We start from the raw sequence: 22469 nt of genomic DNA, 5'->3' as shown, positions 1-22469 counted from the left end.
GACAACAGTCCTGCTTCGAGTCCCCATGGCTGAATAAAACTATTTAACTGATAAGATTATAGAGCAGTAGGAGGATGTGGAGGACAAGAGGGAACAGTGCTGTGGTCAAAATACAGAGGATTTTATGATTTTTTTCTCCAAAATTCTAAGGTCAGGCTTCCTCTGGTACTTGGGGTGTGTTTGCCTTGAACGATCAGAGGACCTTGTCGGCCGACAGAGCTGACACCACGCCAGTTGCCAATCCACTAGTTCTTGATTTTTAAACTGCGGCAGTTTTAACTTCAGGCTAAACTTCATTGGATTTTCCTTTTTCACACTCTCACATAAGGACTAAGTTCATAGTCATGTCAATTCACAGCGTGCAACTCCAGCAAATCCAAATCTCTCACGTCCCTGCAGGGCTGAACACGGAGGGGAGAACTTCGACGCCCTTTTGTTTCACCCGGCGCCAGCGCCGGCCGACTTCTTCAGGAGGATGGCGGTAACATGCACTGCCTTCAGGCTCTTCACGCTGGAACCCGGGGGGCTTGAATTGCTAAGTTAAGAACTCGTACGTTTGTACATGCCGTCCGTTTGTCATGGGTTCCCCCCCCTCCCCCTCCTCCCCCCCCTCCTCTCAAGATGAGTTGTGCATCTGCATCTCATGTGGGGAATTCATGCCTACGGTTCCCAGCGCACTGGTTTCTTCTTTGTGTTGATAGCGTTGGGCTGGGCACTCCCGAGGGTAGTTTTGTCCTTTTATTCAAAGGCTACCTCGCTATATACATTGAGACTGCCCCGGTTCCCCATACCCTCTAATGCAATACCCGGTAGCCGTCCCACAAGCTTGTCGTACTTTGGCACAGACATGACTTTGAGAGGATGGAAGTTATCCAACCGTTTAAAGGTCATCCAGTACCTCTTTACAGTCACATCACCAACTTTGTTCACCTGAAACATCTCATATAAAAATGTGTTCTTTATATTTTAGAAATAAAAAGATCACACACACACACACAACTAAAAAACAGCGTCCGTAAACCTACCGGCTGGTCGGCGCGGTTGATGCCCACCAGGAAGAGCGACTCGGCGATGAAGAGGCTGATGCAGAGGTTCTTGTGGATGGTGTTGCGGTCGCTCTGGAGGCCCCGGAAGAAGCAGAAGGTGAAGAGGCTGATGAGCAGGCAGACGAGGGAGAGCAGGATGCCCACCCAGGTGATGACGTCCAGCAGCAGGTCGTGGACCGGGTCTGTGTTCTGACATGGACATGAGAGATGGTGACTGGTTAGGGCTGTGCACACCAGACTGGCGTTCAGTGCTGACGAGTGACAGTCGCTTGGTAAGCTCGACGCGATACCTTTGATAGGGGGACGACAAGACTTAGCTACAGCGTTAGAGGATCACTAACTACTGTGGAGACTGTTGGATACCGCAACACCCCTTCCTAAAAGCAACAGGACAGTCAATCCATTCGGCTCGCAAAGTGAGACACACAAAGCTTCACAGCTGGTTGTGTGGCGGGACCACAATGGGTTTCCTGTTTTACCAAATCAACTCCATTGTTGACATAGATCAAGTTCTCTTAACAAATGAGTAATTTGGCACTGTGGCTAGTTCACAGCACTAAAAAGTGTCCTGCCGACTATAAATATGTGGCTTTATCGGAGATAAGGAACCGGTGACTCACTAACACTACAGTGAAATACAATTAACATCAAGTCGTAAAGCCAAGTGCAGCGAGTGCTACTTAAAAGTGGCAGCGAGGAGCAGCACAGCCTGAAATGGCAGGGTTGTGCAGTGGTGGTGTGGAGGCCGCCATTACAAAAGACGAATGGACTAACGCCTCTAACGCAGACTGTAGGCAAGCCAAAATATCTGCTGAAGAGTCACGCCAAGCTGACCTGCAACAACATAACCCTGTCACATCCAAACATGTCTGACTGCACACACACACAAGCTGTTGGAAATACTGTATCTCCGAGTGGTATGTTTAAAAATAACACACAGTGTCAAGGAGCTGATATTGAAGCAAACCAATCAGTGGGCTCTGGAGACTGTACTTACACATGCTTAGGTTGCGCATTCTGACAGGGCTAGCTTCCTAACAGCAGGCCTGGTTGCAAAAATCCCAAAGTGCTGTCAAGGACATTTGTTTGCATCAGTGCCTGTGCAATGTGTCCCTGTGTTTTCGTAAACCCCTATATTACCAAACAGATTTGTCATTTAACTGACTTCGCTGATTGCTTCTAATCAGCCAAACTACCTGACTTGTCTTTTTTCCACCTGGAAAAAAAACTGCACTTCAGATTAGGTTGGAGAAAGGCAAAAGTGACATGTTCTGAAGAAAACATGTCTTTGAAATGTGGCAAACATGGCAATTAAGCATCACAGAGAGAGAGATAGTGTGAAAAAAGAGACATCATAATTTATTAACACAACATAATTACAGGGCCCAAACACTTTGGTCAGCTTCAGACGCTTTCTAATTTCCCCACGGAATTGGCCTCTTTTTCACTCCAGCGGGCTTTGACTTAAAACAGGAAGAGGGTTGAAGTAAGGAGATTTGAAAGAAAAAGGTGTACATCGTCTTCAAACTGACAGCTGTCCCTGCAGGGATTGTAAGACCATATGGGTAGAACTAACCGATTCCGCCAGACAACTTAGCGTGAATGCTAATGAAGATTGCACAGGTAAAGACTTCAAAAGATATGACAAGACCCTTTTCTGTCGACATTCCTGACTGTATTCTGTGCGGATACCCTCAAGATAAGCACTAGAATCTTTACAGGATTTGCTTTTGCTACTGTCACACCGGATAAGGATGTCAGGTCGAATGCCTACAGTGAAATGCTAATATGAATTGTGGTAAGAGACGTATATGGACAGTCTTTGCAACTGAAGCTGATACTAAATGCTGTGCTATAGGGGTTGAACCAAATATCCACCCCTTACTGTGGCCCACATAAGAAAATGTTTGCTTACTCTGAGGAAAGAAAAAATAAAAGCCTAGCAAAGCCCGGCGTATCTCTTTTCACCAAACAAGCACTGCTTTACATCAGATTTTCAGCGCAGTCAGCAGTGTTCTCTGTGCATGGGGGCAGGGGTGTGAGGAGAGCTTTTGAAGGAGGCTTTTCCGCGTTACTGTGGTGAAACGTATGACGGCAGAGCAGAGCAGAGCAGAGGGTGAACGGCGCGGCTAACGCTAGCAGCGAGGGGGAGCAGATGCTCATCATTAAGGGGCTGCGCTGTACGATAACAGTTGACTTGCTGGCGGAGTCTGGGGAGAGGAGCTCTTTTGATTTGGTTGCCTGATGAGCCATTGTGTATACATGAGGGGGCTGGCTCGGTGCAATGTTAAGCGGCAGCAGTGTGCGTTTGTGTGTGTGTGTGTGCCAGTGTACGTAGGGAGTAGTTAAGAGCACGCAGTGTGTGTGTGTGTGTATGAGGCTCTGTGTGTGTGTCATGTGATCAATGTGTGCATGGGTACGTGTGTGTTGTGTGTTTGCAGGGGCGCCAGCGTTTCAGCTTGACTGAGCTATAAAGGTATCATGCAGTGGGGGGGGGTGGCAGATGGTGGGTGTTCTAAAAGGGCCCGGAAGTTCTATAAGGTGACTGCTCAAAGACTGCAGGCTCTATCCATCCCAGTCTCACCTTCAGTCAGGGGACTGGGTCTGGAGGAGGTGGTGGGAAAGGGGTGTACACACACACACACATACACACAAATACACAAACCTCTCTAATGGATTTACTGCGGAGCATTCTCTTTGTTCTACGACATTGGATGATTGCTACGGCACTTCCAGCCACGACTGGCCCCCAGAAAGCCGGGGAATATTCCGGAGCGCCGTGAGGGAATGTCATATTACACGGCAGGACCGCAGGACCTCGCCTCAGTCACCGTGACGCTTCTCACAGAGAGGGGAAGGGGATGGTGCAGACACATGTCCCCAAAGCAGAGGCTTGTCATTTCTTCCGGAAATCACCTCCTGTGGCACAGGGATGGCCTGCCAGTCATGTGGCGAAAATAAAAAAAAGTGTAAAAGGATGAGGAGAGGAGGGGATTGATGATGCACACTGTGCCTTCCAATCTCTCAGGTTTCTTTATTTCGTTAACGGGTTTCTCGCATCTTTCCAGGCGGAGGCCTCAGGAGGCCGTCTCGCCTACCGTTCGGCGCGGAACCCAGAGGAGGAGGGCTTCCTGGTTGTCAAGCAGAGAGACACCCGGGTGTTTACCTGACAACTGCTCTCTGTATCACTTGCTAGGGGTGAGGTCTCACGTGCGCCGCCCCCGGGATTCTCACCTCTCAAATACACCTGGTTTTCTTGATTTCATTGTGTTAGCGTCACACCTGTGTTTGAGGTGTAATGTGGAAAGCAAAAAAAACTAAACTTTAAAAAAGAAACCAAAAGGGAAGGTCATTTTAAAAGCGATGCCATCATATTGATGGATACAAAACTTTTTTCTTTATTCTCTGTGCCTTAAATTACGTCATACAATGACAGGAACCTATTGGGTCTTAACTCCAATTATAGATAGAGAAAGACAGAGAGATAAAAAGAGAAGGAAAAAAGAAAAAAAACGAAAAACAAGAGAGAGGATTTCATTCAATTATATCTAAAACAACTGCCTAGAGCATGAGGCCAATCCTGTCGCCAGACGTGTCACCCATCTCCAAGGGGCTTCTTTATGACCGCTACAGGGAGGAACAGCGTCCGGGCGGATCGTGAATCATAGGCCGACGCCCAATCCTCGCCTTTAAAGGGGCTGGCGGGGGAACGCCCAGCTGCATGATGGGAGTTTACATCCAGTGCATCGAGCTAACGGATTCATGGGATGGTCTGCTCTGCTGTACCATAACTGTGATATAATGCCTGTGCTGGTCGCTTGTGTGGCCTTCCAGAGGGGAATATATCTAGGCCAAAAATATATGTGTGCTTACCTGGTGATTTCCAGTGAGTAACTGACATCACAAACTTTTATCCGCATTTCTATCCCTTCCTAACTCTAGCTGGTTCTTCCAATTGAATTTGAAGCTACATGTGATGCATACCATCCTAGATAGGACTACAATTTGCAATTGACAGTGGTCCTGAACTTGTCAGGCTAAGCGATCGCAGTGTCTGTGTGTGTAAGACGTCCCTTCAAGGGGCTGATGTATGGCCTCCATGCATCTCACCTTCCATCAGCCACAAAGAGCATCATTGATTTATACCTGCTGGTCCACAGGGACTGGAGAGGCTGACAGGTGGTTCAATATTACCCCGGGGCAAACTCTCTCTCTTTCTCTCTCTCTCTCTCTCTCTCTCTCTCTCTCTCTCTCTCTCTCTCTCTCTCTCTCTCTCTCTGTCTCTGTCTCTGTCTCTGTCTCTCTCTCTCTCTGTGTCTCTCTCTCTCTCTCTCTCAGTCTCTCTCTCTCTTTCTCTCAAACACATGTGGGCACACACACACGTACATACACACACACACGGCACCTAAGTAATGGCCCATAGTCTGAAGAAGGGCAGGTCTATCTTTCTTAGCTGGATAGTGCATTGGCCGCCATTTAAACATTACCTTCACAACCCCCTTAAGGACATCTTGGCAAAAGTGCGGCTTCAATTTGAAGGAGATGGTTTAATAAGATGGTTCACACAGTCCTGCCTTGGGTGGGTGAGATGGTGTGAAATGTTCAATGTTTTAAGTATCTCTTGCCAAGTATTGATCCATGGTATCCTTGGATACTTTGGTTTAGAGTCTTAAGGCTTGTTTTTATTTTACTTAATTTTATCCGGTTAGGTTTATACGTCAAATCCTTTTGTTCAGACTGCAACAAAGACAGATCTCAAAAGTGACAACCTCAGAAAGCTGACATAATGTCTCCATCGTGTACCAGTCAACACTGGGTAATGCCGTCCACCTGTATTGACATGCTTTGGGTAATCCATAAACTCTATTCATAATCCCTAGCCTTACCTGAGAGCTAGGACAAATCCACTCTGAAAAACCTCTAGGTTCCACTCTGACATAACTACAGGTTACAACGTTGGCATTCCAAAGTTGGAATAAAAGAGACTTAAGTGACATTATGTCAAAAAGTGTGGCAGATGCAAATGCAAAGTGCAAATAGATTAAGAGACTTCTCTTCTTCCGCCTGGAAAACATGTTAGCTATTCTTTCTGGGAGACACCAAACTCCACCTGGTCTCTGACTAACACGCACCTGGAGTTCCTTACATGTTTGCTTTGACTCGTTTGCGTGGGTCGTCAGCCACACTTTTCCCAACACGAGCAGCGAGGGTTGACAAAGGCCACATCCTCTCCGTGCTCGAGCTAGCTCACGTTAGCTCACAAAAGGCAGGAGAGGTGAGACAGACGAGCCTGACAGAACTCAAATCCCCTACAAACGTCCCAGTGACAGATGCATCTTTCTCTGTTGTTGACAGATCCTTGACAGGAGAGAGGAGTACGAGTGTGCGGCGTCTGTGTGTGTTTGTATGTGTGTTTGTGTGTGTGTGTGTGTGGAATGATCTGAGATAAAGTCCTCCAGGACTACTAACAGATGAGCTCACGTGCTGTCCTGAGAACAAAGTGGTAGAGAACGCTTCTCTCTTCTACGCCGAGCGAGCCAGAGAACCTGCACCACCCAACAGCTTGAGGTGATGAAACCATATGCTAAGTATGAATGGTGGCATGTAAGAAGAAAAGAAACGGAGAAAACCAAACAACATCAATTTACCTCATCTACCTGGGCCAACAACTGTGCAATATTGCAGCACACTACAGCACTCTAGCCTATGGACTACAGTTATATTTTGAATAACTTGCATCTTTGTTTTTTTCCCTCCTTTGGCACAGATCAAAGATTTAGACATTAGAAGTTCAGAAAGGTTATAATTGACTTGCAACATAATTAAACCCACTGAGAGTTGGTGTTTGGCGGAGACTGATTATTTCTCCATAGAGCTGAGTGCGATATCCACACGCATGAAGTTCAAAGTATCTATGCGGCAGGCCTATATCAGAGCATGAGTGGGCAGTGGAGAGGATGGGCGAGGAAGGCACTTCTTCTTGAAAGTTACCTTGTTAGCTAACTCAACTCATTTGACGTCTATTAGAAACTTTGAAGGTTAGAAGTTCACCTGGCTCTTTGGTGCTCCTCTCAGCAAATGTGTCAGAAACATACCGCAAGGCGCAGATGTGAGAGCCGCTTCAGTCTGTGTTATGAACACGACACTTCGCGGTTCAACACTCGCTAATAAGATGTTTAGTCACGTCAGAATCTGCGCTAGAAGTCAACTACAATAGGCTACTCAGAGTTCATGTTTCGTTTATGTACAGTGTTACCTCTAAGCGTACTGCAGATAATGGGATAGCACAGATTATTAGCTCTGAGTTTACGAGGCTAAACATTGTATCATTAATCACAGAAGACAATTGAACAAAACCAGAAAGAGCGAGAGAGAGCGAGAGCGAGAGTAGAATACACGAAGGGTCAATTAGCTCTGATACAAGAAAAGAAACATTGTAAACTCTAGCTTCATGTAGAATAAGCTGTCCATCAGCCCAAATAAAGGACTCTGAATTCTCATGGTGGTGAAAGCAATAATGAGGATTGGAACAATCAATTAGCAGAGTATGAATGAGGTGGTTATTACAGCCTTTTTATTTCTCTCTCTATCTCTCTCTCTCTCAATCTCTCGCTCGCTCTCGCTTGCTCTTTCGCTCGCTCTCCATATTTTACCCTGTTGCCTCTGTCCCCAGATATAAACAAGAACAAATATCTCTAACTGAGAGGGCAACGTCTTCGAGCTAACGATGCAGAGAAATCGGACAAGGGTATATTTGGTTACCATGGAGACCCAACATATGGCCACCCCGACCCCAGCTCTCTGGCTCCCGTACAGAGTGCCTGAAGGCATTACGTCACACAGAAAAGAAAACGCTTGCGAACACACAACGCAGACAAAACTTAAAAACAGCCTGCTTTTTATTCTGAAGAAAGGGTGCAAAAAGTCACTTCAAAGGGAAGAAAGAAGGAACCGCCGTCATTTTCCACTTTGGAACTACTGTCCACTTTGCCCCCGAAAGCAACAACACCAGCATCTTGGGGGGTTCCAATAATTGAACAAAGCTGCCTTTTCTCTTCCCTCCTTTTCCTCCCCCGCCCTTCTTTCCAAAGACTCCATTCTTCCCCATCCCTCTGCATGCAGGGCTCAGCCGAAGACCCCCAGACCGCACCCCAGAGCCAAACAGCTGAGTGACACACAGCGACTCCTGATCGCTAGGGGTGAGCCGCCCTTCAGCCCACGGGGGTTCCGTCTGATTTGTGTGTGTCTGTGTGTCCGTGCGTGTACGTGCACGTGTGTGTATGTGTGTGTGCGTGTGTTCTGCGGGGGTGACGTGTTCTTGAGCCAACTGGGACAGACGTGACAGAGTCTTCCCTCCTTCCTCCTAGCCTCGGCTGACAAGACACACCACAGAGACCGTGGCTGGACCCCGTCAGCACGGGGCTCCTCTCACTCCCTGTCACAGAAGCCGTCTCACTGCATGTCACCAGGCAGGATATACCTCCTCCCTTCCTCCAGCTTCTCCTCCTCGTCCCCTTTCAACACAACTATCCTCCCCTGGGGCTGGACGACAATGCCACTTCGCACCGCTGCCCCGCACAGACGAGAGGCCAATCTTCCGATGTGGCAATCTTCACAACTCTGATTGTATCTCTCCCTTGTTTTTTTTGTTGTTGTTGTTTTTTGTTTTTTGCTTGCATCCTTTCCACTTCACTTCTGTCAAACATCTCTTTATTTCCCCTCTTGTATATTGTTGTCCTGAAGAGTGTAGGCAATGAAGTACTCAGCAGTGCAGTGAGAAAACGAACCCATTTTTTTTCACCTTATCCCCCCAGCCAAATAGAACTTATGTAAAAGATCTTAAAGTCAAACTACATATTTAAAATGTAGCTTTTAGTCACATATTGAACAGCTTTTGAAGATAGAAAAAATTACATTTTTTAAGCTGATACGTGTCAAAATTACCAAGGGTGAAGCAAAAATAACATTTGGCTCAATTCTGCAGTGTGAATGTAATACTCCGAAGGCTTGACCTCTCATGGAAGCGAAGTCCAAGGAAATAGCAAACACACCAAAATCTAAACGGAACAGTTAGCAGTTATCGACACCAGTGTGATGAAAGGAAGCTTGGATGATAGCCGGGAGGAATGTGTACATAGCAGTGGGGGTAGCTGAGCTAACTCGAGTAAACAAACAACAAGCTAGCAAGAAGCATATGCGTGTCGTGCCATTGATAAATGCAGCTCACGCTCAGTCGCTTTGGAGAGAAAAAAAAGGGTCGTGGAACATTCATGAACAGGCGTTGAAGACAGCCAGTCTTGTGTGTGCAGAGTGAGGTTGGCAGGAAGGGTCAAGCCTCAGCAGGAGCCTCACAGAGGTCTGTTTTACCTAAATGTGAGTAGGGCAATGGCCATGCTGCACAGGCACGTCTGACCGTGAACGGCAAGTATTGTGTCAGGGAAGCACGTTGAATAAACACTTCACACAAAGAATGTCTTCAAACTCAACCCTTTGAAAGGAAATTTGTAAAGCTTTCAGGGGGGGGAAAAGATGGCACTCTGCATTTAAAGAATTTGTGAAGGTCGTCCATTTAGAATTTGATGCAATAAAATCCGGCGGCATTTGAAGAAGCGGAGACAAAAAGTATGCCAAACAAAGCAATCCTTTAGTGCTTTTCACCAACGTATGTTCATTGGATCGTTCTGTATTTAGCGGTGTAAATTCACCTTTCTAAATTGATGCCTGCGCTTAGAGTTTGCATATTTGGATTTTAACAATCAATGTCGCCTTACCTTGACCTCCACATGAGCCATGAGGACAGCAAAGTTGGTCAGGTGTGTGCACGAGCACGTGGTATGGGTCCTGTTGGTGCCTAGCAACCTGCAGTCTTGAGTTGACCAGTAACCAGTCATGGTCTTCTTGGAGTAGCCCCAGAAGGAACAGTTGGGGTTGAAGTTCTCCTCCGACTGCTGTGTGGAACAAGGGAGACAAACATTGGAGAAGCAGGAGTTAATGGAGCTAATTTACTTGGTTTACTCATGTTCCAGTTCCACCGTTGGGGTAAAATGGCACCAATGGTCGATAATTAGAGGCATTAGCCAGTACCATGTAGCGTTCTGATTCTGTAGAATAGAAATAGCAACCTCTTTCTTTCTCTTGTGGGTTGTTGAATTTAAAGGGTGTCAAACAGAGTTGGGATGGCGTTTCATCGTGGTATTTTGACCTTTCTCTGTAACCTTTGCCTCGCGACTTTTTCCTGCTGTTTAATGGCCGTCAATGCTGGCTATGCCAGCCGGTGAGGCTTAACGACTAGCTCCTCCTGCTAGTTTGCTAGCCATTTTAAAAGTGTCACAAGGAGACAACATCTGACATATGGCACAAACAGAAGTCTGCGCAGAAAGAACATTTTCCAACATGAAACGTTTCAGACAAGTACAATCTCTCTCTTTTTTTGGATGTCATTATCAAAAGCTTTGTTTGATGGCTCCTGAAAACTATCGCTGAATGGCAATCCCATATCTCAGTCCCTGCTTTGTGCACTTGTGCCGTCTCCCAAATGGGTTCTAAAAGCGTTGCACAGGGGTAGGAGCTCATGATAATACACTGCATTTGCTCTTAAAATCAATGTGTGGGCACACTTCAGAGAAAGTTAATAGAGAACTGGGACCTATCCTGGAATTGTCTTTGGTGCAACTGTCAACCTGTTCAACTGCGGGGTGGTTTCTACATTGCTACAACTTAATCGGTTGAAGAGATTCCCTCTATGGACATAAATTTCCCACTGATTGAGTTACCCTCCACCCGGCCGAGTCGACCTGGGCGCGGGGTATTCCAGGGAAAGCGGTCGAGATGACCTTCCGTAGCGTTAACGACTTTAATTGGTCCATTAAAGGCAGAGGCGTGGAAGCGAAACAATAACTGGGGGACAGTGCGGTCCCTAGGGAGCACTGATCCAAATCCCCATGTCTATGAGGGGGGGGGGGGAGTGGGGCGGGGGGGGCTAATTGTAGGGCAAGGAACAAAGGAGGAACACTGGTGTGGTAAATGGCAAGACTCCTAATACCGTTTCTGACAGGACCAGTTTATGACGAGACCGGAGAAAGAGAAGACTTGCATCAAGTTAGTGTGTGGTCACGCTCTGTCACCGTGGAAAATAGGAATCTAGGGCGACAGCTATATGATGCTGCGGCAACCTTTACATGAGCATGGGCTGGCATATCCACCGTTATGAGAAAAACTTTAGTAAGCTCCATCATTTGGAGCCACTTTGACCCAACAGACAGGTATTCTGCTCTCCTGCACACTCTCCAAGGTGCAGTAGGAGTCCAGGAACCCAAGAACACTTCCACAAGGGCAGTGCTTTATTGAGATTAGTCCATCTGAGTAAGACAAGGGTATTCAAATGGTTGTGCCCCCACATTATTCCCTGACAGTTTGAACCAAGCCGTCTCTCCAAACCACGAATTAAACTGAAAAGCAGGTGGGTCGTGGCAATAACAGCACTGACCCCCATTTTGACATTTCCCCATTTTCATTTAAAAAGCCATAAGCTATCTCTCTCTTTTCCTCTCTCGCTCCCTCACACTCTGGCTCACCCCCCTCCCCCCGGCTCCACACACACACACACACACACACACATCTCAGACACTGCAAGGAGGTCCCTCCCACACACCAGAACACACAGCCCCTTCTGCAAATATCTCAAGGTCTTTCAACCTGCCTAATAATCGCTGGAGGCGTCGCGGGGAGACGAAGCGGGGCTGTTTTGACTGAGTCGTGCGAGAGGGAGATAATGCAGAGGGGGGGAGGGGGGGTTGGGGGGGCAGGCGTGAGGAGCCCTCCCATGCTATGACTAACCAGCCTCTGGGGACTCCCAATAGAATGAAGGTATTTGTTCAGCCTCCCAGTTTTGACACGTGTGACCCATTTGCTCAGAAACAAATGAGGGGGAAGCGGATCAGACGCCAAACAAATCCCCATCAGTCTAGGAAGAACTGCTAGTCAAACTTTGGTCCTCATAACTAGCTCCCTCAATCCAATGTCAGCAATAATGTTGGGGGAATTGAGAGCGCTTCGGGAATTGGGGAGATCTTCCGAGCTCATTTCAATCTGGGTTCATGTGAAGTGCTTTAAATGTGCCGTCTCCTGTCATTCACTATATCGGGGAGTGACATTTGGAACACTTGGAATTCAGCACCGCGGCTTTTAATGCAGATGTTTGGGGACCCTTGACATTTGCAAAACCTCCACACTGAGGAGCTCTCGCTTCCACGAGGATGAGCTTCCGGTACGCCTGCTCACCTGCAGGTGTTTCAGCGTGAAGATGACCGGGTCTGACAGGTAGACTTTGTTGGTGTCTTTGTTGATGGCCGCAGTGATGACGGCCGAGTTGACAATGACAGAGTAGTTGGTGGCCATGGCCTCGCTGCCCAGCTTCATGCTGGCGTTCTCTGTGGAGAGGTAGGCCCCGATGTGTTTGTAGAGGACGAAGGCAATCCGGATCTCACCTGAGACGGAGAGAGAGAGAGAGAGAGAGAGAGAGAGAGAGAGAGAGAGAGAGAGAGAGAGAGAGAGAGAGAGAGAGAGACAGAGAGAGACAGAGAGAGAGAGAGAGAGAGAGAGAGAGAGAGAGAGAGAGAGAGAGAGACAGAGAGAGACAGAGAGAGACAGAGAGAGACAGAGAGAGAGAGAGAGAGAGAGAGAGAGACAGAGAGAGACAGAGAGAGACAGAGAGAGACAGAGAGAGAGAGAGAGAGAGAGAGAGAGAGAGACAGAGAGAGAGAGAGAGAGAGAGGGGAACTTGTTATTATAGAACCTGGAAACAGCGGACAGCACGTAAACACACACAGGGGATTTTTTTGAATCGTTAATAGGTGCAAAATGGCATAAAGGTATTTCATGTGCTTCAATGGAAACACTACTAATAGGGGTTGGGGGGGGGGACAAAACATTTCCTATTGTCTTCTGAGGATGTTATTGAGACAAACTCCAAGGGGTTTAAACATGACCACTTTCCCCTTCTCATCGACGGTTCTATCAAAAAAAACGTTGGCATGGAAACAGCCCCTCTTTCCTTTCTCCCCCCCCCCCCCAGAGAGCTAATATAAAAGCCGGTTGCCTCCCACAGTGTCTGGGACCACTCACTCCCAGGCAAGGGAAATTTGTGCTGCGTACCCTCCAAATGAGGAGGGCTATCTTCCTACTGGCTGTAATGACTCGGCGAGTATTGGTTGGCCACGAGCCTGGCTGATCTGGTCCAGAGTGTCTACTTGCATGAGCGAGTAATAACGTCCAAATAACAGTGTGTGGAGCGCCGCTGGATGGGCCTGTATTGTGCCCAATGGGCTCGTTACTGCTCAGGGCTGGTGCTTGAATATGCCTAATTCAGTTTCCAGGGACCCTCTACTGTTCAGAAATCAGAAAGGAGCGGGGCTGTATGTCACGATACGCACTGCACTTAAAACATTGCCACCTCAAAATAACATGGTGTGTGTTTGTGTGTGCGTGTGAGGGAGGGAGCCAGAAAGAAACCGTGTGAGCGAGCGAGCGACTGACCGACTGATCGCCTGTTCACAATTCAACAGGTTAAAAACATGGCCTGCTGGTATTTCTGCTTCTTTCATAAAGTTCACTAACATTTTAGAAACAACATTGTCCAGGTTGCGTGTCCATCGAGCTGATTCAAGGTGCATTGTGGGTACCTACCATTTCTCCCATGTTGTTTCAAGGTGCTTGCTGATAAGTGAATGGAGTTGCCATGGCCACCAGTTTGTGGGAATTTAAGGTCTGGAAGGTTCCCATCCGTGCTCATCCGGGCTACCTCCAGCTCTGCAAGGACACACAGGCAGAGGAGGCGGTACAATTATTTTAAGCTACCCTAATCATCTGCCATGAGTTCACACACAAACACACGCAAAAACTCCATGCAGTGTACACACAAACACACACTCCAAATCCACACACACACAACATATACGTACACGGCAAAGGCACTTTTTTTTTTGTCAAAACAAGATATAATTGCGAGGTGTGAAACTTGAACGGACCCATGCGGTGCCAGCGATGGAAGCTGGGGCTGTGCACCATGTCACGCACGCTCGGAAACACAGGCCTGTCACGGCATGCTCTGTACATCTGCCAGAGCCTGTTAGCCCCAAACAATAGCTTAGCTTAGCCTTTCAACATCGACAGGCCCGACTGTATTCACAACAGCACTTCAGTCTTGTTAGTTAGAGTTGAAAGCCGTCGAGGGAGGAATTGGGGGGGGGGGGGATAATAAAAACAATACAATTAGAGGCACCTGATCAAAGATGCTTGTGGGCCTGCATGAAAGCTTTTTAAACTTGCTTTCCCAGCATGCACCTCTGTATGTGTCCACGAACATCAAACATGATGCGGGGCAGCCCCTCTCTTATTCACGCAGGCTTTTCTCAAATATAATTGATGGAAGTAATCAGACGTCCCTCGGCGTGCGGAGTGAAGTATCTTCTCCAGTGTTCAAAGGCCGGAGAGAGATTGCACCTCGCTCTCGATGCTGGCGTCACGCTGGGTTACAGTCTCCCCAGACCTAGTCTTTCGAGTGGGGTTTCAGGTCTAACAAAGTTCAGGTTTAACAGTTCGGGTTTAACAAAGAAACCTGGCAACATTCCTGGCTTCCACTAAATCATTATGGATGGTGGCTTTCTTCACCCCGCCAAGAAAATAGGAAGCCGAGGGGATGAAGAGACGAGAGGAGGAGGTGGAGACGGATGTGGTGTTTGGAGGAACAGCTGTTGGGACCGAGGCAACCGACTTGTTTCTAGTTCAAAGGCTCCAGCGCCATAAAACACAGGAAAACAAGGTGACGATGGGGCTCGTCTGAAACGGGTTCGGTGATCGATACTGTGTTCCTGCTTCAGCGTGTGGGAGGAACGGCTCTTCCTCGTCCCCGCAAGGAGCCTGCTTCAACTCACCTGCTGCTTCTGTTTCTGTTCATGTGAAGCGCAGCATGCAAATCGAGCCACTGCTGAAAAGAACATTGCATGGAATTTGTATTTTAGATGTATATATATATATATATATATATATATATATATAATGTTTATACTTTGAGAATCTGAACTGACATTTTGAAAAGTACTTTTTTCTGCTATCTTAATTAACATATTTCCTTTGAAGCCAAGTTAAACTTCTTCACCCCCCCCCCTCCAAAAAAAAACACATTTCTCTCTTTGATACCAAGGTCAACTCCCCAAATACTGTAGATTATAAATCCTCTCAGTAGCTCAGAAGGTCTACTCTTAAATCCTATCTTTTTTCACGCTTTCCCTTTCAAAAGCGGTGAATACTCCCACTTTAGAACTGAGTCCCTGATGCTGTACAATAGTGGAGGGGATTCTTTAGCAATGTTGATGTGGTCCTTTTCAACTGAGTTGAGACAATACTGCAGATAACGAACAATCCAAGGATTCCATTCCTGCCTTTGACTCACTGGAATGTTTTTCATTGCAGGATGAACTGCTAAAAAAAAAGCTCAGGAGTGGATTTAGGCATGGTACACCTGAGGCAGTTAATGCTGTGCCTGCAGGGAGGCATTCAAATATCTCAGTAATCGGGCAAAATCTCTTCACGAGATTAACGGTGAGAGATTGATATACAACAACTAAACACACTGGCAAGCAGAAATCCAACCAGATGCACACAAACTCCCGTGCACTCGCACAAAGACGCACACAGGCGCTTGAAGACAGAAACGTGCACGCACTGCGCTCGCAGACACACACGCCGCAGACAAGTGTCCCTGCAGCTGTGGAAGAGAGGTAACACACACACACACAGTCACACATTTGACGGACAGGAGAAAAGACCGGTATTCCAACCAATCTTTTCGGAAAGAACAGTCATTAGCTGGCGCAGAGGGCCCTGCATTTGGAGAGTCTGTGAATCGACCTGCAGAACTGGCATTAGGGACCGGAGCTTCAAACAATGCCACACTGCCAGGCAAACTTACCAGAGCAAACACAAAACTAAAGTCACAGTAACTAAAGTCTTGTAAATATGTCATTGTGGCATTATTAACCCACTGCCCATCTTGCGGGATGTAGACAAAAAAGATGCAGCCACGGGGGAAGTCGAGGGGGAGCCATTTTTTTCCTTTCTCCAAACAAGGGCGAGAATCTCCTTAATACTCGGATGAATTGAGTGCCAGATGCAAAGAATTCAATTGTATTAATTCCCCTTATGCTGGCTTACCCCTTCTCACTTGGCAGACCTATATTTTTAGGTTGCCATGGCAGCAGGAACCCCAAAAAAATCCTATCCCATAAGTGCGAGTCCGATACATCATAACATTACCTTCCCTGGTGTCTGAGGGCGGTACTGTATCATGCAGCCTACATAAACAGGTTCTGTCCTTCTGGAAAACCATCAAAGAAGACACCATTTCCAGTGATGGAAAACATTTGTGCTTAAAGGGTAATGTAATGACTTCTTTCCAGGAATGAGGGTAGACACAGATATACACAGAATCAGACACTTTAAGTACGGCTACATCATTTGCATGAACAATCGCAGGGCGCTACAGGGCTATATGATACAAACGACAAGTAAGGCAAAGCCCACATTAGCTCGAATATCTCTAATAATGTCAATGGACTTGTATAGCCTGAAGATGAGGGCATTTAGCATTGATCCAGCACCAGCATCAATGGCTTTAATTCAACCTCAGAATCCAGAAGAACAGAAACACGAGCTAATGACGTCTTTTTAGAAGCAGCCACCACCAGAAGGGTCAATCACGGCAGCCCTGCTGAACTTGACCTTTCCAGAGGCTCGGGGACTTAAGCGTTTGACCTCTTCACTTGTCCCGACGTCTCTGGAGCTTAATGGTCGATGGTGGAGCACCCTGGATCAATGGCTATGAGGTGCACTCTGTAACCTTACACTGACGTCTTGCGGGAGACATTTGAGTGCTTTACACAGTGAGAGCAGAGCTGTCATCTACCAAGGGAGAACTTGATAGCCTATCATTTTAGTTTGGATAAATTGATTATTACAGGGGACTGGATTGCAGTGAACAAGGCTAATATTTGTGTCATTGGATGAAAGACAAATATGCTGTGTTCAACCCTGTATTACTGCAACAAATGTTTCCTTTAATTTATTTTGAGTCATTGTTTCGAATGTTGTTGACATGGAATGTGAGTGACAAATAAGTACCTATGAAGCTGTGTCTCGGTTGGTTGACAAACAAGCACGCTTCTGAAAACAAACGAAAACCAACCGCACACTGGTCACTTACACGCCGTGGACCTGAAAAACTGAAGGGGGCCAAAACAAAACACCTGCGTGCGCGAGTAGCGTCAACGAGGTAAGAGGATCGCAATTGAAACACACAACGGACCAATCGTTCACTTACGGATGTTGTCCGTGTTCTCCTGGACGATGTCGGTCTTGAGGAGGTTGTCCGCCAGGACGAAGGCCCCCTGCTCCACCGTGTCCAGCAGCATGGTGGCGGCGCGGAGCTGCTCCCCGCTGCTCAGGTCCCTCCACGCCGCCTGGGCCTGGGGCTGCAGCAGGTTGTTTACCGTCTCCACCATCGCCTGCCAAACCGACCCAACAGCAGACGAGGGGGGTTAGTGGCGCGCTAGCCCCGCGAATGCTAACAGAGGCTCGGGGTGAGGTTTGTTTGGTGGGGTCGGGAGTCGGGGTCGGGGGATGGGTTGTGGAATGGTATGAGTAATGAGACATCGAATGGGGTCGTTTGTGACCAAAGCGGGTGAATAATGGGGGTAGGAACAAGGACGACACAGATTACACACGGATGTCTGGGTCACTGATGGCCTGTGTGAGGTGAGGTGGGGGATGGTGACATAAGCTCCTTCCATATCCAGAAACAGGACACGTTCCTGCCCTATAGGCCATCCAGGCATGGCCAGGCATACCTACTTAATTACAGACTACAAGTGCACATTTTCAGAGTGGTCCAGGAACTTATTCAAAGACGTGGTTATAATGAGCTTTTTTCTCCAAACCCAAATTGGATTAAAGACGGAACTAAGGTGGCCACTAAAATGTGTTGAGGAAAATGAGTCGAGAAATCTACACACAAGGTGTCAAGGGAATCCCGTATTACAATGCACTCCTTTGACAGCACATGACTCCATGCAGCAACAGCACATGCATACAAACAACATAGCCAGAGGCGATTACAGCCCATGACAAGCAAATGGTTGTACAAGATTTTTCTGTTGTCGGCTACTTAACAGGGCCACTACTCTGATTGATTATTAATATCGTTAAACATCCATTATTCCTCCCCAAATCCCACTATAACAATCAGGGAAGCATGACAAATATCACTGGGAAGACAAGATGAGAAATCTAGAGCAATTAAAGATTTAGAACGCCAATGGCAAGACTCATGAATAGAATGCTAATTGGTCAGGCAAATCTATTCATCTCACTCCTCCTAACGTCGGAACAAAACGCAGGTACAGGAGTTAATTTTATCCATCAGGTGTTCAAACACTTTCAGTTGTAGGCGTTCTTACTTTTCAAGGCAACTATGCAAACATTCATTTGAACCGTTGAACAGGGCGCCTTCGGAAAGAATAATTAATCATTTCAAGGAATCATCAGAGCCCTTTCTGATATCCCATATCAAAGACCGAGTTAGACGTTTCTCGCAAGTCCAAGATGGACGTTGTGCTTGATCCTGAGCTGGACTCGGGGAGAATCAGAGGCTGAGCGAGGGGAAACAACTCCATATGATTTAAAAGGGGGAAATGATATTCCTCAGCCACAGTATATGGTGATACAACAGTGGGAATGGAGCAAAGGGGGTTCCTTTTTTTTTGATCAGCGGACTATGAAAGGGAATGCAAGTTTCTGAAATGATTCTGGGAGACTGCTGAACAGCAGGAGGCGGACAACTCCTAAGGCTACAAGGCCCAAGCCGCCAGAGCCGCCTCGACTAATCAAATGGACTGGGCAGTATTCCAAAACAGAAATAACTTTTATCATAGTTTGCCACATGTATCAGAGAAATGATTACCTAACTGAATTGGGCATATAATTAGCATTACTAATTGAAAAAAAAAAGGTTTTACTGCTTGGTTTGTGGAAAGGTTGAAGGGAGACTGTACAGGCAATATTGTCACAGCGCAGTGGAGTAAAGGTCGGATGAACCTGCTTCTGAAGACAGGAAACAGGAAGTAAGTGACTGTATTCAGCTCACTGGTACACTGAGATGAAGGGGGTATCAAACAGCAGCAGCTGGCTGGTACTCATGTATTATGCACAATGTGCACAAACGCTGTCTCTCTCCCTCTTCCTCTCCCTCTCTTCATCTCTCTTTCTCTCTTTTTCTGTCTCTCCATCTCTCTCTTTCTTTTTGGGGCAGGCAGACACCAAACTTCAATGTAATTATTCATTATCTGCAGCCCATCTCAAATTGCACCTTTGACATTAACGGTAAAGCTGGATTTATCCATTTTTAATTTTTCAATTAGGAAGCACGTTTTCTGACTGCTGCCATATTTTCCCCATTGGCCGGTCTGTTTTAAACACAGAGGTGATTAGTGATGAGTGTCTAGGTGTTCTGCTTGAGAGGGAAAAGTGAATTGGACTTGAGGAACATATTCCATCGCATTAATCTGATCCGAGTTTTTGTGTTACCAATGCACTGTATGGGACTCCTAAATTACTTTGATTAGGGAAGGATTCAAGCACAAATCTCCTCATTGACAATTTACGACTGGATTGAGAAGCTTAATGTGAAGATATGATGCTTGTAACTGACCCCATGGATAAATAATTATCAGCCATTTAAAGACTGGGATCAGGAGGTTTTTGAAAAAAAAAATGTTTTCCCCAAATAGTAGATGTTTCCCCCTTTTTTGCATACATAAGTAGTATTTGTAATATTAGTAGAAGGCCTACCAGTTGTAGGCTACCCATACTATGAAGTAATAGCAGCAATATTAGTCATTGAAGTAGTGGAGAAATAGGTCTTATCTATTTCCACAAAACACTTTGACATGTTCTAATTATATTATTTATGAGCTAAAAACAAGAACATCACATAGCATCCCCAAATGGTGCTTGTAAATATTTCAAACTACTTTCTAAAAACCAGCATGTTTAAGGATGCAGGAGAGAAATAAACTAAAATAAGTGTGAGTGATTAAGCTTAGCAGCGAGGCTTCTCGTCTAGCCATCAGCACTCTCCGCCCAATGAAATCTATAGACCACTCCTGGGGCTGACTCACTAACACACACACACACACACAAAATAAAACCCACAAATCACACTCACACAAAACCCACTCGCACAATAAAACCCACACAAAAACAGACTTTCTCTAAAGCAGAACTTCCAAAGGGAACGGGAGGGGAGTGAGCTAAGAGGAATTCATCCATGCAGGGCAGAGCACAGCACAGTCAGTGTAGTGTAGAGTCTGGGCTCCTAACTTCAGGCATTCAATCTGTCAAAATGTACCGGTTCACTCCACAACTCCAAACTTTCAGCGACCGTTTTGATTTCCCTCCACCTTAGAGTATTTCTCACTCTTGATCGCCTGGGAAAGCATTCCATCCTGCTCTTTGAGGATCTGGAAATGACAATCATCCGCTATCCTCCACTCTGGGATGCTGGGGCTGAGCTGAGGTGAGGGCTGGGGTAGAAAAGGAGCGTCACAAGGGTCATTTATACCAATGAGGGGAAGGAAGAGGGGGGATATTAGCGTGGAGCTGGATCCAGGCCAAGACAACCTGTGTGTGCGCTGATTGATGAAATGAACTCGAGGTCGGGGAAATTGATTCTGGCTGGGCTTGAACTCCCGGTGCCGGCTTCGCAGAACCGAAGAGGGATGAATGGCGAGGCGGGCCCTTCACTCGCTGCCTCCAGGAACCTGCTCGTTTCTCTTGTTCCCATTCCCTTCCGCCCTCAATCTTGTCGACTCACTCGTTCCTCTCTGAAAACACTGCTACTTCTGATAAAGAAGTGGCTCCCGTTTTCACATTTCGCTGCATTGTCTCTTACGGAGCCCCCATCGTATTTTCAAAAAAAGTCTTGACTTTTTTCCTTTGGTCTTTCTTAAAGAAAACAGAATGTGCTATATTTTGTTCTCAAGCCAGCACATAAGGTCACTTGGGAGGGATCCAACCTCCCGTCTAGCTGTCTAAGTGATCATCGATACTCCGGAGTCAATAAAACTCAAGGCTACAATGCCCATGCACAGCTACTGTAGATACTGTTCCATTTCAAGGTAATGTGTGATAGCAGATTAGCGGTAGCATGTAATTACCATGTTCTGTGTGCTGATAGCCCACAGTAGGCTTACTGTCTTGGTTCACAGCTGTATAGCTGAAATAAAAAAACGATATCTGAGAAATAGTTGTGTTTTTATATGAATGGAAAAATATCCCCACCACAAGAACAAAACCACGCTGTGCAACTACTAATCATGTAGTAAACAAAACTTGAACTCTACTTGATTTGCATTGCAATGTGCCAAGACTCAGCTTTTTAGTGAATAAGTGAAGGAAGGAGTTAAGCCCCTGTAGACACACAACTTTTTGGTGAACGTTGTCAACTGATCACAGATGGACCATAACTGTGAACTGACACGGCCCATATAATATTGCAAGGGCTGCAAAGGAATGAAGGAAAAAAAAAAAAAAAAGTTTATGGGTATGTGGTCATCCTAACAAACCTCATCTTTTAACAAATTGGCCGCCAATAAAGTTTTATAATCTCATTACAATTTTGGACAAGGCATTCAAGTCATTTTAAGGTCGTTTGACACTGCGACATTCTAGCTAGTTATCCACATACATTGGGATATTTCCCTGAATCTTTAGGTTTATGACCCATAGGCTACCGCCAGGAAGTGGGGATAGCTAATTTATTTTTTATCCTGGAGCTGAATTGATCAAAACAAATGGGAGCTGAGTAATTCCTATCATATAACCAATCTCTCCGTACCACACTGAAAATAGCCTGCTTCACTAAGAAATGTTCCTCGTTGGCGGCCATTCTGAGCTGGCAGCGCTCTGCGGTTTGACCTCAGTTTGAAGCAACGGGGATGTAATCACTCTAATTGGCCAACCGCAGTGTCATGGCCCGTAAACAAGATGTAGCTACAAAAAACACCAGAGAACAAACAATTGGTGACATTTTGATCGTGTTTGTTCCAAAATCAAAGAGGAAGAGCCTTTTAAAACATCTAATATGGACAACCGCCTTTAGGGGCATATGTAGATGAGAGAGGATAGCGCCACAGAGACGGTCTGTGTGACCAGATCAAGGCTCAATCGCTCCCACAGAGCCAGAGATGAAAAGAAAACTATTATTTACTTGGCCCACTGCAGATCCTCTCTTAATCCACAAAATTAAAATAAGTGAGTCATTGAGACTCAATCAATATTCTCTCTCCAATCGTTCAACCCCTCCCCTGCCCC

At 46.4% G+C, this 22469-nt stretch overlaps 1 protein-coding gene across 4 annotated transcripts in view; it reads right to left on the bottom strand.

Moving 5' to 3' along the window:
* LOC146222201 (adhesion G protein-coupled receptor L3) overlaps window positions 1-22469 on the bottom strand; it is a 175958-nt gene that overhangs the window by 21347 nt on the left and 132142 nt on the right. For all 4 annotated transcript variants that reach the window (XM_084691470.1, XM_084691472.1, XM_084691469.1 and 1 more), the window contains 5 exons: window positions 17422-17605; window positions 13731-13853; window positions 12327-12532; window positions 9818-9994; window positions 1026-1235 (listed from right to left, as the gene is read on the bottom strand). In XM_084691470.1, the coding sequence (XP_084547596.1) occupies window positions 1026-1235; window positions 9818-9994; window positions 12327-12532; window positions 13731-13853; window positions 17422-17605 (900 nt within the window). The remainder of the gene's footprint in view (window positions 1-1025; window positions 1236-9817; window positions 9995-12326; window positions 12533-13730; window positions 13854-17421; window positions 17606-22469) is intronic.

The sequence above is a fragment of the Hypomesus nipponensis genome, chromosome 25, assembly GCF_054491055.1.
Source record: "Hypomesus nipponensis isolate SF chromosome 25, ASM5449105v1, whole genome shotgun sequence".
NCBI classification, from domain to species: domain Eukaryota; kingdom Metazoa; phylum Chordata; class Actinopteri; order Osmeriformes; family Osmeridae; genus Hypomesus; species Hypomesus nipponensis.
The sequence above is the reverse complement of the archived record's forward strand: the minus strand, read 5'-3'. Positions and strand labels throughout refer to the sequence as shown.